We start from the raw sequence: 12,784 nt of genomic DNA, 5'->3' as shown, positions 1-12,784 counted from the left end.
ACATACATGTGAAAAAATCTGAATTTCCCTTCATTGTCCTCTCTTGTTTTTTTTCCTCTGCCAGATCCGAAACTGGAACCCAAGTGAGAAATCCACTCATTTGTTTAGTTCTAATGTGTGAACAATTCTAGAAAAAGCAGGATGAAGGCAAATTCAAGACACTAGCCCACACCAAATTTGGAGTGGGCACCTGTCTGAGATTAGTATATCACACACATAATGCCTCTTAAGAATAGAATTTACTGAATAATCATCTGTTCCCCAAAAAGGAATCCTCAAAGTTAGTCTTCCATGTTTCATGTTTTATTTATATATGGTGTAGTTTTGGCTGAGCTATAATGGCTTCCTCCCCACCCCCTGGCCTTCCAAATGATCCAGTAAGCTTTATGGTCAAATAGAGTTGGATCTGAAGTGGCATCAGTATTCTGAAAGATAAAAAAATAATGCTTCAGAGGTAGACAAAGAAATAGAATACAGTATCCTGCAAAGCATTTTATACAAAAATGGTGAAAAGAAAAAGCGGATAGCAAAAATCTATAACATACACAGTGACATGTCATGATGCAGGACAAACCTACACTGGATATTACACTGATGCTGTAGTGTAATATCCAGCAGCAGAAAAACAACAACCCAATAGTATGAAGTGAATGTAAGAGCCTTAAAGAGAAGAGGAAATCTTGCAAAGTCAGACTAGGGCTGGCAGAGGGACCAGGAAGGTTCTCACGCTAAGTGGAAAACACCTGCATAAACCAAAGGCAGGGTTTGTCAAGTAAGAGACCCAGGAAAGGCTACCATGAAGCATGGGTGGCAAAAGCATTGCAGTGCATGACTGCAGAGTATGACAAAAAAGAAAAAGAAGCCTGTGGGTTCATCCTGCAAAACAGAAGTCTATTATTGATCATATGGAAAGGATATAGCCTGTAAATCAGAAACATACTAAAAGAGAAGGTGCTATTGAAAAAGAACAATGAAAAACCCAGTGCTGCTCCTAGTCAGATTTTTAAAAAAGATCCTGTGGTCCAGCTGGTCTAATATCCTGGCTGCAAGCATTAATAGTGGCAAGTAACTTCTCCTCAAAAGGCTGTTTGGTTTTCTGTCTCCCTTGTTTATGAAGGTCAGGGAACCTTCTAGACTAGTACAGTGGTGCCTCGACTGAGGAACATCCTGACATATATGACCATTTCGAGTTGCAACCAACTTCAGCCATAAAATTTTGCTTCAACTTATGGCCGGAGCTTTGAATTGCAAACAAAAGAGGCCGGGGGGGGAAGGCGGGAAATTTAAATTAGAGGGCTAGCTGTTGGTCGGGGAAGAGCTTCTTTGTAGCTCTTTCGCCCCAACGGTTAGTGTGTGCGCGTTTGCAGAGAGGCTGCGGACTGCCTGGTGCTGCTTTCTGCTTCTGGATGAGTACATTTACAGGGTTTTGCAGGGTGGATTTGGGTTTGGAGGGATTATGTTTCTGTGCTGTGAATTTTTGTGTGTGTGTGTGTGTGTGTGTGTTTTTCCCCAGCCCCATCGCATTCCGATGGAGCTGGCTGTGTGTGTGTGGGGGGGGGGGTTGAGTGTTTTTTCCCCCAGCCCCATTGCGCTCTGAGGGAGCTGGCTGTGTGGTGTTTTTGTTTGTTTGTTTTTTGCCCAATGGGGCTGGCTGTGTGGTGTGTGTGTATGTCTTTGATTTTTATCCCCCCAGCCCCATGGCATTCCAATGGAGCTGGCTGTGGGTGGTGTTGGTGTTTTTTATTTTTTCCCCCAGTGGGAGTGGGTTGTTTTTTTGTTTTGTTTTGTTTTGTTTTGTTTTGTTTTGTTTTGTTTTGTTTTGGTGATTACTTTTTTCATCCGGAACAGATTAATGGGGTTTCAATGCATTCCTGTGGGAAATGGTGCTTCAATTTATGACCATTTCGAGTTACGCCCATCTTCTGGAACAAATTATGGTCGTAAGTCGAGGCACCACTGTAGTCCACGGGCTATATGGGATTCATGCCAGCAGGTGGTCATGATCCTTCCTAACATGAGTACAGTCCTCCTCAGAAGCTGGCTTCTACCAAATGTATGTGGCCACTGGTCCATTTAGCTCCCTGTTGTCTACACTGACTCAAATCTCAAGGTTTGAAAAACTGCTCCCAGCTCTGCTTGGAGATGCTAGGGCAGACATGGTTTATTACTGAGCTACAGTTCTGACTTCATTAGGTCTTAGCCAAAGTTTGCAACATTAATACTGCACTTCTCTTGGCTGTGTAATATATATCATATGTAGAAGTAATGTATAATTTCAAAGGACAGCAATCACTATTCCTAAGAGTATGAGGACTGTCTGGACATTACATTTTCTTTATAAGAACATTAAAATTTGCAGCTAGAAGTTTTGTTACTTAAAAATGGAACATTCAGGAAGTGCAATGTACACTTCTTTTATAAGAAAATGTAGACTGCACTTCCTGAGTGTTCTACCTTTAAGTCACAAAACTACAAAAGTTGCTAAGTGTTATGAATGTAATGTAAATGAAAAACACAGTACAGTAAATATGTAAATATGTAGTAATACATTTCCAGCTGCAAGTTTTTGATGTTGATATAATCTGTATCTAATTTAGCAACATGTGTCCTATTGCACTTAAATATAAATTTAAAAATTAATGAGTTATTAATAGGTGAAGTAATGTTATAGTAATTAGACATTTCTCCAAGTTTCCAGTTCTAGTCATGTGAATTATTCTGCTGGTTGTCTATTTCATTCCGGTCTCCTATTTAATTCCAGCCTTACTGAAAGAAAGAAAGAAAAAATCAGTATTTTGTGGTTGGTACAGTAAATGTTTGGTCAGGTGCCCTTATGTATTTGTTTCCTCCTTTTCCATTGATTCATCAGACAATTGTGAAAATCAAACAGGATGATACAGATGTGATTCTATTAACCCCCTTGGTGGCCATTACAGCCATGGTTTGTAGCAGTGCTTCTAATGACGGTGGAGACTGTTATCCCATACACTCTGACTTGTCAAAACAGGCAGCTTTGTCACCCAGACATGGAGATGTTAAAGTTGACAGCATGGGGAATTCTCCCACATTAACAAGGGTTGTTAGGGAATCTAGAAAGAAATCCACTAGAAAGTGTTATTGCAAATGGAGGAAGTATAAGGAGTTTGCAAAATCTATTAATGAGCCATATTTACCAGTGACATTGCACTGTGTGCTTCACTTTTTATTAAAGAGAAGAGTCTGACCAAGCTGCTTCTCAAACAACAACCTTCCGCAAGTATTTCTTCTAAAAAGAGTTCTCAGAAGTATGTTACTAGTATCACCAAATTCACACAGTAATTTCTGACTTCGGTAACTAAACTCAATATCCTTTACTCTTCTTAATTTTTGTCCTGATGCTTAGATTAAGGGGGTTTTGTTCTTTAATTACAATACTGCATTAACATTTGTGATCTCACTGTTATGTGCCTTTACAGCTATCATTTTGAATATTTGAATCCTGTTACTAAAGATTATCAGTTCCAAAGGAATGTCCCCTGGCAATGCTCATTCATAACAATAAGACATCATTTTACATGCCTTTATGTAAAGACTATAAAGCATTATTTTGAACTGAAAACTTGAATTCAGCGATTATATAAATCACCGATTATATAAATCACTGTGATAGCCATATTTGCATAGTAAATTTAAGACAAAATTCCTTAGACTTTAAAGGACTTCCTATATTTTTCAGCAAACTTGTTTACTTCCATGTTGAAGTATAACTTGGCAATCATTTGGCAGATAAATCTTTCGACGGTTGGCTAAAGTTTTTTACTTCTAAGGTTGGAAGAAATAGAAAAGGCATTCTGAAATCCTGTTTTTATCAGATACACAAACGCATACAGTATCAATGGTTACATATTTTACAACAAATTGCTAACACAATAATAATTAGTTTGACAAACTCAGACCTCCAGTGACATGTTGCATAGAATTATGGGTAACCCTCTGGGATAGCTCTTTGGCAGCGTGAAGATTGCACTGGGATGGAAGGAATGCCCAAACGTAATTGGCTTTGGATGCAGAAGTACCCTGTTGGGTATGGAAGCATATTATTGGATTTTTAAACAAACTTTTATTGACAATCCTTGGGGGGGGGGAAGGAATAAATGGGATTATAATACAAGACCTTTATTTATTTATACATGCGTACGTACATACAGTTTATCATAAAAACAATAACAAGGTTCATTAGGATCTACTGTATCTCTTGCCAGCACTATTGGATTTTGACCTTTGCTTCTTTTCTCCTTTAAACAAAAAGCAGCTAGAGTAGGATGAATAATTGTAGGTCAACAGTGGATAGGAGCTACTTACCCCTTTCTTCTCAGAATGGTGCTTATTATAAATTGTTCTCTATTGCTGCCTCCCTTTATGAATACATGTTATAAGGAGAGAATACAGGTATCTTCTGATAACCTGAGTATGAAATCACCTGCATAAACTCATCTAGGCGTAGGGAATACAAAGAGACACAAAGGGTTCTAGTTGTTCCTATAGAGCTGTGGTTCTCTGCAGTGGTACATGTAATACTGGTGGAAAACAGAAGTAGTCTAGGTGGGACAAATGAATTTTATGACAATTAAACCCATGTCTTCCCACAAGAGTGATACAATGTGTCCTATTGTCCATACTCACCGTGGATTATTCATCTGTAATCTTTTAGCACATGAATACTAACGCTGGACACTCAGTGTTTCTCTTCATACTCCTTTTGCTATGTCCACCATCAGTACAATGATATTCTACCTGTAAATATCTAACATTTTTCTCTAAAAAAATGACTTCCTTGTTTTTATCATGGTGAGACTCGGGTTCTTCTGGTAGGACAATTGTTAGGATGTATTTTACCAAAGGCTTAAAAACCTTTTAGCAGTATAAAGCAATTAGCTGTTAAGTTTGAGCTGCTCTCTAAATCCAAGACACTTTGTTTTCTTCTTGAATGAGAGTCTAGGTGGCTCAAAAGCACGTTGCCAGGGTCAACATTTGGAAGGATCCAGCTGTACTATTCAGACATAAAGTCATGTCTTCCATTAATTCCTCCCTATGCACATGGCTGAAGCAGGTTGCTTTAACCTTATAGCACAGCACAAGTGACATTTCTGCTTGCTTGCGTGCCTTTCTACCCACTTCTGGGCTGAACTATTTATTCTCAAACTGTTTCTATTCAAACTTGTCTTGGGGGATACTAGATTGGGCATTTACTGCAATTTGTACCAGATTAGGCACAGATGAATTAAAATTAAAACCTGGTGAGTGCACAATGTAAATCTTAGTGCATGGAAGCCTGTTGAGGAATCATCTTTTTTTTCCCAGCCAGCAGGGGTTGCTTAAATTTGTTTCGATTGGGCTAACATTGTTTTTTTCCAGTTTCTGCCCTGTTTCATCACCTGAGCTAATGCTCATGGGGGAGTCAGTTCCTCTCTACCAAGCACCTGTTGTCTTGAAACAATTGTTTTATGCTTTACAATACTTGCATTGCAACAAGTTAGCTCTATGCCTCTTCCTTAAAATTACCATTCATACAGACACATGCCTTCTAATGTCTGCTTTGTGACAGATCAAAGGGGACTTTCAAAGCCTCACATCCCATATTATGAGGCAAGCTGGAGAGATTGCATAGATCAATGCTTGTTGAGTCTGAGAACTCACATAGTCAGCTGTTATCCCAACCAAGAGTTGCTCTTTGGAAAAGTGATGGAGCTTGCTTCCAAGCAAGGGGATTCTGATCTATGAGTGTTCCACTGGCCATATGTCATCACCAACTAATTGTATATCTGCAGGAGTGACTAAGAACACACTGAGCTTTTATATCCATGGCCACATCAATTTCACCCACAAAAACCAGCAGGGACCCAATTTTAAAAACTTGAATCAAAGGCGATCAAAATTTATTTACCTGCTGTGTAATCACACCTATACAAAGGTGCTTCCTTATACACATACAATAAGCATGGGGTGGGGTGGGTGAATACAGAGATCTGCACATAGACAGAAGCTGGGACTACACAATCATCTCATCAATGGCTAGGTAACGGGAAGAGACACCGGGGTTCCTATAAACAAGTGATTTTGTCTCACATCATAAGATCTGATAATATGTTGGAAAAATGTTTACTACATAATTACGGTGAAGCTCCAAGAGATGGCAGGCATTTGGAGAGGAATGAGAACATTCTTCAGAGTAAAGCTCCTGTGAGCTACAGAACGTACACTTCTAGCATTGTAGTTTGTTACACAGGACAGCATATGCTTCTGTAGCCCACTTTTCCAGTGATAGAATCCATCACTCATGGTTAATTACTCCAGAAGAGAACAATCTTTCTCCAAATTATGGCTTTCATATTGGTCTTATACTTGAATCTATTTAAAATTAAATTAAAATGCCTAGCCAATTACTGTACTTAAAAGGGGACTTGCACAAATGTAGTATATCCTCACACTCGAGCAAGTTAATTTTCCAACAAATGCTCAACAACACGCCTTAGCTCCAAGTGTCCTGAGCATGTGCTAGTCCATATTTACCTGCTTTGGGGAATATTAACCCTCTTTTTATATTAAAAAAAGATTTATTCATATGTATACAAAATTCATGTTTCTCCAAGTTTATTAATACTTCCACTTGTTTCTAAGTAATCCTGACCGGGTTCCATTTCTCTTGGCCTTGTAGGCTAGAATCCTATTACTTACATCAGCATAAGTCCAGTGACATACATTTCAGCAGTGAATTGTTGCCACTTGCTAAGTCGAAGCTTGTGTTTCTTATTGCATGCCAAGTCACGTGTCTGATGTGCGACAAAAAAAAATGAGTGTGCCCTTCCTACCTAGCAACAATTTGCCACTGAGATTTAAACAGGTATACACAGAGTGAGATTTAGTAACTTGCTTACCTGTTGTGTTCTTACATATGCTTGAGTCCTTTAAAAACAACAGGGCTTGCCTTTTTCTTTTCTTTTTTCCCAAAAAGTCAAGCAACCTTCAAAAAACAATGGTCAGAATCCTGTTGGGTTACAGGATCATGTAAGGGCAATTGCATAAGCAGGGGAAAGCATTTTGCCAGCTCTCTGTTGTGCATCTCGTCATCCTTTGGTCACCCAATTGATCACACCATTGGTCAGTGAGGAACAGTTGGCAAACGATGAAAACTACTCGTTCTTAGATGATGATGATTAATTTTCCTTCTGTGTACAATTTTTCCAATATAATTTTTACCATTTTATTTAATATCCATCTTTGATGGTTACATCGGTGCACAGAAATAAATCAAAATAAAACAAAAACTGTTAAACATTTAAAAGATATGATAGCAAGTAAATGTTATCTTGCAATATGATTAAATGACTTGCAAAGAAGGGGTTTTTTTAAACAATGAATACAATGAAAATATAGGCCCTGCACATTTATACAAATTGTGAGTTTCTCCCCTGTCCTGAAGAGATAACTCTCTTTTTCTGCATGAGAGGATTAATCATTCAGTCCTCATTCTGCCTCACCTGTCAGAAAGGATACCGGTTCTCAGTAAGGTTATTGCCATACTGAGACAAACGATTAGTAATTCTGAGCCATCCTGATTTAAATCAATCCTGGCAAAGAGCTCCGTACAGATTCTGCATCCCATCCCCCAGTCTATCCATATACTATCACACAAGATAAACTGTTGGCAATACCAACCAGAGAGGTATATCTTAACTGAAACAAAAACCCTAGGGAAATTCTGAGCCCTGGAATTCTCAGACATTTGACAGTGTGGCCTTGGTGAGCTGCTTTGCAGAGGTTTCATCATAACCTAATACAGTTTGTTGCTCATGGCAGCTTGCATTGACCAAAATGCTAGGATTCTACATAATATAAGGAGCAAAAATGGCGCAGTATAAAATAGATCCAGCAGATAAAAAACAAATTTATCTCTTATAGTATCCATTTCTTAGCAAGGTAAACATTAAATAATAAGGGAAAAAAATCTTCACCCCCTCAACAGAACACAGCCAATGAGGGAAGAGGGGGCCACTGTATATTATACATGAGTCACCTACTGAAAGGCATTTTTAAAAAGCCAGAGTTACAACATAAGCATCTCTTTCAGATCTTACAGAACAGCAGGCAGGTTGGTGTTATAGAAGCTGTTCTGTAAGAAGGATCATTTTTCCATTATACCTTTCAGCTCCCATATAGGGATATATTTGTATATAATTGCCTTTAAAGTGAACAAAAATATTTTCATGGACTTCAACATGTTACTGATGTTTACATCAAAAACAGTGTGTCCTGTGACACCTTGAAGATTTACCATGTTTGCCCAAAAATAAGACAGCGTCTAATATTATATTTTTGCTCCAAAAACGCATTAGGGCTTATTTTCAGGGGATGTTTTATTATTATTTTTAATGTACAACAATCTACATTTTTTCAAATACTGTCATGTCATATTCTTCTGGTTGCTTTACAATGGTGGAGAACAGGGTTTCACTTAATTAGGGCTTATTTTTGGAGTAGGGCTTATATTATGAACATCCTGAAAAACCATACTAGGGCTTATTTTCAAGTTAGGTCTTATTCTTGGGGAAACAGGGAATTTGGCATTGGCTCATGTGGCCTCCACTCCATTTCTTTGGGTTCCTCACAGAGGACAGCTCTCTATGTGTTGTCAAAGGACAGTCCTCTGTTTAAAGTCATCCTCTATTTGAAGGGCTGTTGGGTTGGGTTCAAATCCAGTTTAAGGGGAAAGAGGACAAGAAGGAATTGCAGGGAACATGGTCATCTGTAGTAGACACTGGAGGACAGAATGAAAGGTCATTTGGTTAAGCCTTCCCTTCCATGTAGGATTTATACAAGCATATATTGATTTCACTAAGGCCTTCGACAAAGTTCCTCACTATATTCTTGCAAAGAAGCTAGTAGAATGTGGGATATATAATGCTACTGTTAGGTGGATTTGTAATTGGTTGACTGACCAAACCCAAAGGGTGATCACAAATGGCTCCCTTCATCCTGGAAAGAGGTGACTAGTGGGGTGCCCCAGGGTTCTGTTCTGGGTCATATGTTATTCAACAACTTTATCAATGACTTGGATGAAGGAATAGAGAGCATGTTGATTAAATTTGCAGATTATACCAAATTGGCAAGGGCTGCTAATTCACCAGAGGACAGGATTAAAATTCAAAATTACCTTGACAGATTAGAGTCCTGGGCCAAAACTAACAAAATGAATTTCAACAGGGAGAAATGTAAGGTCCTACACCTAGGCAGAAAAAATGAACTGCACAGATATAGGATGGAAGACACCTGGCTAGACAACAGTACTTGTGAAAGTGATCTAAGAGTTTTGGTAGACCACAAGCAGTGTGACACGACTGCCGAGAAAGCCAATGCGATTCTTGGTTGCATCAATAGGAGTATAGTGTCTAGATCAAGGGAAGTGATAGTACTACTCTATTCTACTTTGGTCAGACCTCACTGGAGTATTGTGTCCAATTCTGGGCACCTCAATTCAAAAAGCCTGTTGACAGCCTGTAATGTGTCCAGAGGAGGACGACTAAAATTGTTAAAGGTTTGGAAGCAATGTCCTACGAGGAGCGGCTTAGGGAGTTGGGAATGTTTAGCCTTAAAAAAAGGTTGAGAGGGGACACGATAGCCATGTTAAATATTTGAAAGAATGTCATGTTGAAGAGGGGACAGGTTTGTTTTCCAGGGCTCCAGAGACTAGGACACGGAGCAATGGTTTCAAACTATGGGAAAAAAGATTCTATCTGAACATTAGGAAGAACTTCCTGACTGTCAAAGCTGTCCAGCAGTGAAATAGGCTGCCTCGAAGGGTGGTGGAGTCTACTTCTTTGAAGGTTTTTAAGCAGAGGCTGGCCATCTGTTGGGAGTACTTTGATGGATGATCCCGCATGGCGTGGGGTTGGACTAGATGGCCTCAGTGGTCTCTTCCAACTCTATGACTCTAAAGTATAATAATTATTTCTAAATTTGCATCTATACATATAAACTAAAATAAGGAAATGGTATCCAGATCTGTATCTTATATTCTTTTCATAATGTACTCGTATTTCTTCTTTTCTGGTAGTGACTTGCTAACTTTAAGCCAAAGCAACATACAAAACAGTTGTAACCACAAAATACATTACTACTGTTGCATGTCCATCTAATTATTCATTTTCTATCTGTAACACTTTTCTGAATATTTGGAGTTGGAATGGAGATAACAGTATATCTGTTCAGGTGTTTTATTAATGCGCAAATAAAGCAGAACAACAGTTAGGAAGTAAGATGTAGCCACTGCATAAACTGAGAAGATGGACACTTACTGTAGCCTGGAAAAATGGTTTTGACTACAGAAACAAAGAAATAAATAACACTGCATTCATATCTGTGCTTATTCAGAAGCAAGACTGATTTAATTTATTAACTTTTTACCAGTTAGCCATTTCCAGGATTGCAGTTTCAGTCTTTCATAGTCTTCTGCCTTAATCCAAATATACAGAAATGCAGTGAAACCAATATTTAATGAAGTTGCAGAGTTTTTTTGTTAGAGTTAAACAGAAACACTCCTGAAGAGAAAAAAAATCAACCGGTGTAAACAACAATGTCACAAAGATTTTGTTGGCTTTGAAAAGGTGGTGCATTTTAATTCAGCTTTTTTTTTCTAGGAAAAAGACAAAAGAAGTTGAAAACCATCAAAGCGAACTCCAAAAATTGTCATCTGAAATTGGAAAAGCTGAATCCAGGTAAAAGTTACAAATGCAGAAATTGCAGTGAAATATGAATAAGAAAACCTCCCATTCAAAACAATGGTTCCCAAATTTGGTTCTTAGATGTTGTTGGACTATGTCTTCTAAAACCCTTGATGACTGGCCATGATTGATGGGGCTTCATGGTTTGAATTGTTTGTATGTTTATTTAAACTTTTTCTTTTTCTTTCTTTCTTTCTTTCTTTCTTTCTTTTTTTTTTTTTTTTTTTTTTTTTGTATTTGCTGTTTTCATCTGGGGAGCCATGTTTGGAAACATGATTTTTATCATGTTTTGTAGTTTGTCTGTCTGTCTGTCTGTCTGTCTGTCTGTCTGTCTGTCTGTCTGTCTGTCTGTCTTTCTGTCTTTCTTTCTTTCTTTCTTTCTTTCTTTCTTTCTTTCTTTCTTTCTTTCCTTCCTTCCTTCCTTCCTTCCTTCCTTCCTTCCTTCCTTCCTTCCTTCCTTCCTTCCTTCCTTCCTTCCTTCCTTCCTTCCTTCCTTCTTTCTTTCTTTCTTTCTTTCTTTCTTTCTTTCTTTCTTTCTTTCTTTCTTTCTGGTTCATTTTATGTGTGTTATTTTGGTTCCTTAATTTTTTGTTTCATTTCTGAATTACCTTTTCACTACAAATGTCCAAGGGGGAAGCTCTTTTCATTTCATTTTATTTTTTAATTCCCACCTACTCTCCCCTTCCCCTGTTTGTTCTAATTTTACTTTCCCTGATTTCTGTCTTTTTTTAAACTGTGAGCACAGCTGTGGGCAGCAGGAATGGTGTGGGTTTTCTCCCCTGAAGTTTGTGTAAACCTTACACATTAAACATATTAACATCATTGATGATAATGTTTTAAAATCTCATTTCTCTTTTGTTTCATCTGTTTGCTGGTTTACTAGAGGAAAGCCCTTTGCATAATGTTTGAATTTACTGTAAGGTCCGTGTGAAAATACATTTTAGATATACATACTGAATGTTGAAATTGAGAAATGTGGTCACGTTTGCTTTTAGGTTTAATCACGCTCTGACGGAACGAGAACAATCTTTGCATGCCTGCCAACAAGTATGCCGACGTTTACAGGAAGAAGTAATTGAGAAAGAGAGGAAAGAAGAAGATCTTAAAAAACAAGCCCAGTATTTGGAGAGTGAACTGGAAACAATTAAGAGTCTTCTCAAGCAGCGAGAGGAAGAAGTGGTAATGCTTAAGCAAGAAAGGTAATCAGAAATGACTGATCACGCGTGTCGTTACAGGACAGGATGTTCTGCCTAGATTTCTGAGAATATCGTCGAACTAAAAGTCCCCCCCCCCACATTGACTCGTTGCAGTTTTTCACACCCCAAATAAATCATTGCAGATGTAATTTTGGTGCAATTAAAGCAATGTATTTTAAAAGAGAAAAATGATATTTGTAGAATAATCCTAAGAATGTACAAGCTGGCTGATAGCTCAGTGATTAAGATAACTGGCTACAGAGCCTGAGGCTGGGAATTCAATTCCGCTCTGCGCCTCCTGTGAGTATCAACAACCCATGTAGCCTTGGGCAGACTTTACAGTCCCAGGGTGCTCCCTAAAAGAAGGGAGCTCACTTCTGTGTATTTTCTGTCTAGAAAACCCTGAAAAGAGTGGCCATAAGTTAGAATAGACTTGGGAGCACATGTTGTTGTTGTTGTTGTTGTTGTTGTTGTTGTTAAGAATGTATAAGCAGGAACAATCACATGGGACTCAGGGGAGCTTACTCTGTAGTAAGTATATTTAGGATTGCAGCTATAACTGTGTAGGGTCTCTAGAACAAATGGTCTGAATCTAGGGGATGTTGATTATGTTCAGGTCCTTTTAAAATCAGTTGGAGAAGTGAGCTGCAACTAACAGAGCCCTAACATCTTTCCAGTGGAATTTAAGCATGACTGATTTCCCCTGGATTGGAAGAAATGGCACAGATATTCAGCCTTGATGTAGTATGCAAAATGCTCAAATTTCATCACATATTTTTATTTTGTCAGTCTTCATAATAGCCTGTGAAGACTATGGGCCAACACAGAGAA

The 12,784-nt window shown here is 38.4% G+C and overlaps 1 protein-coding gene across 6 annotated transcripts in view; it reads left to right on the top strand.

The window, feature by feature from the left end:
• The window catches only part of LEKR1 (leucine, glutamate and lysine rich 1), an 80,284-nt gene that overhangs the window by 52,299 nt on the left and 15,201 nt on the right, over window positions 1–12,784 (top strand). For all 6 annotated transcript variants that reach the window (XM_020781956.3, XM_072996109.2, XM_078389072.1 and 3 more), the window contains 2 exons: window positions 10,674–10,751; window positions 11,753–11,956. In XM_020781956.3, coding sequence (XP_020637615.3) covers window positions 10,674–10,751; window positions 11,753–11,956 — 282 coding nt within the window. The remainder of the gene's footprint in view (window positions 1–10,673; window positions 10,752–11,752; window positions 11,957–12,784) is intronic.

This window comes from Pogona vitticeps, chromosome 3 (genome assembly GCF_051106095.1).
Source record: "Pogona vitticeps strain Pit_001003342236 chromosome 3, PviZW2.1, whole genome shotgun sequence".
NCBI lineage: Eukaryota > Metazoa > Chordata > Lepidosauria > Squamata > Agamidae > Pogona > Pogona vitticeps.
The sequence above is the reverse complement of the archived record's forward strand: the minus strand, read 5'-3'. Positions and strand labels throughout refer to the sequence as shown.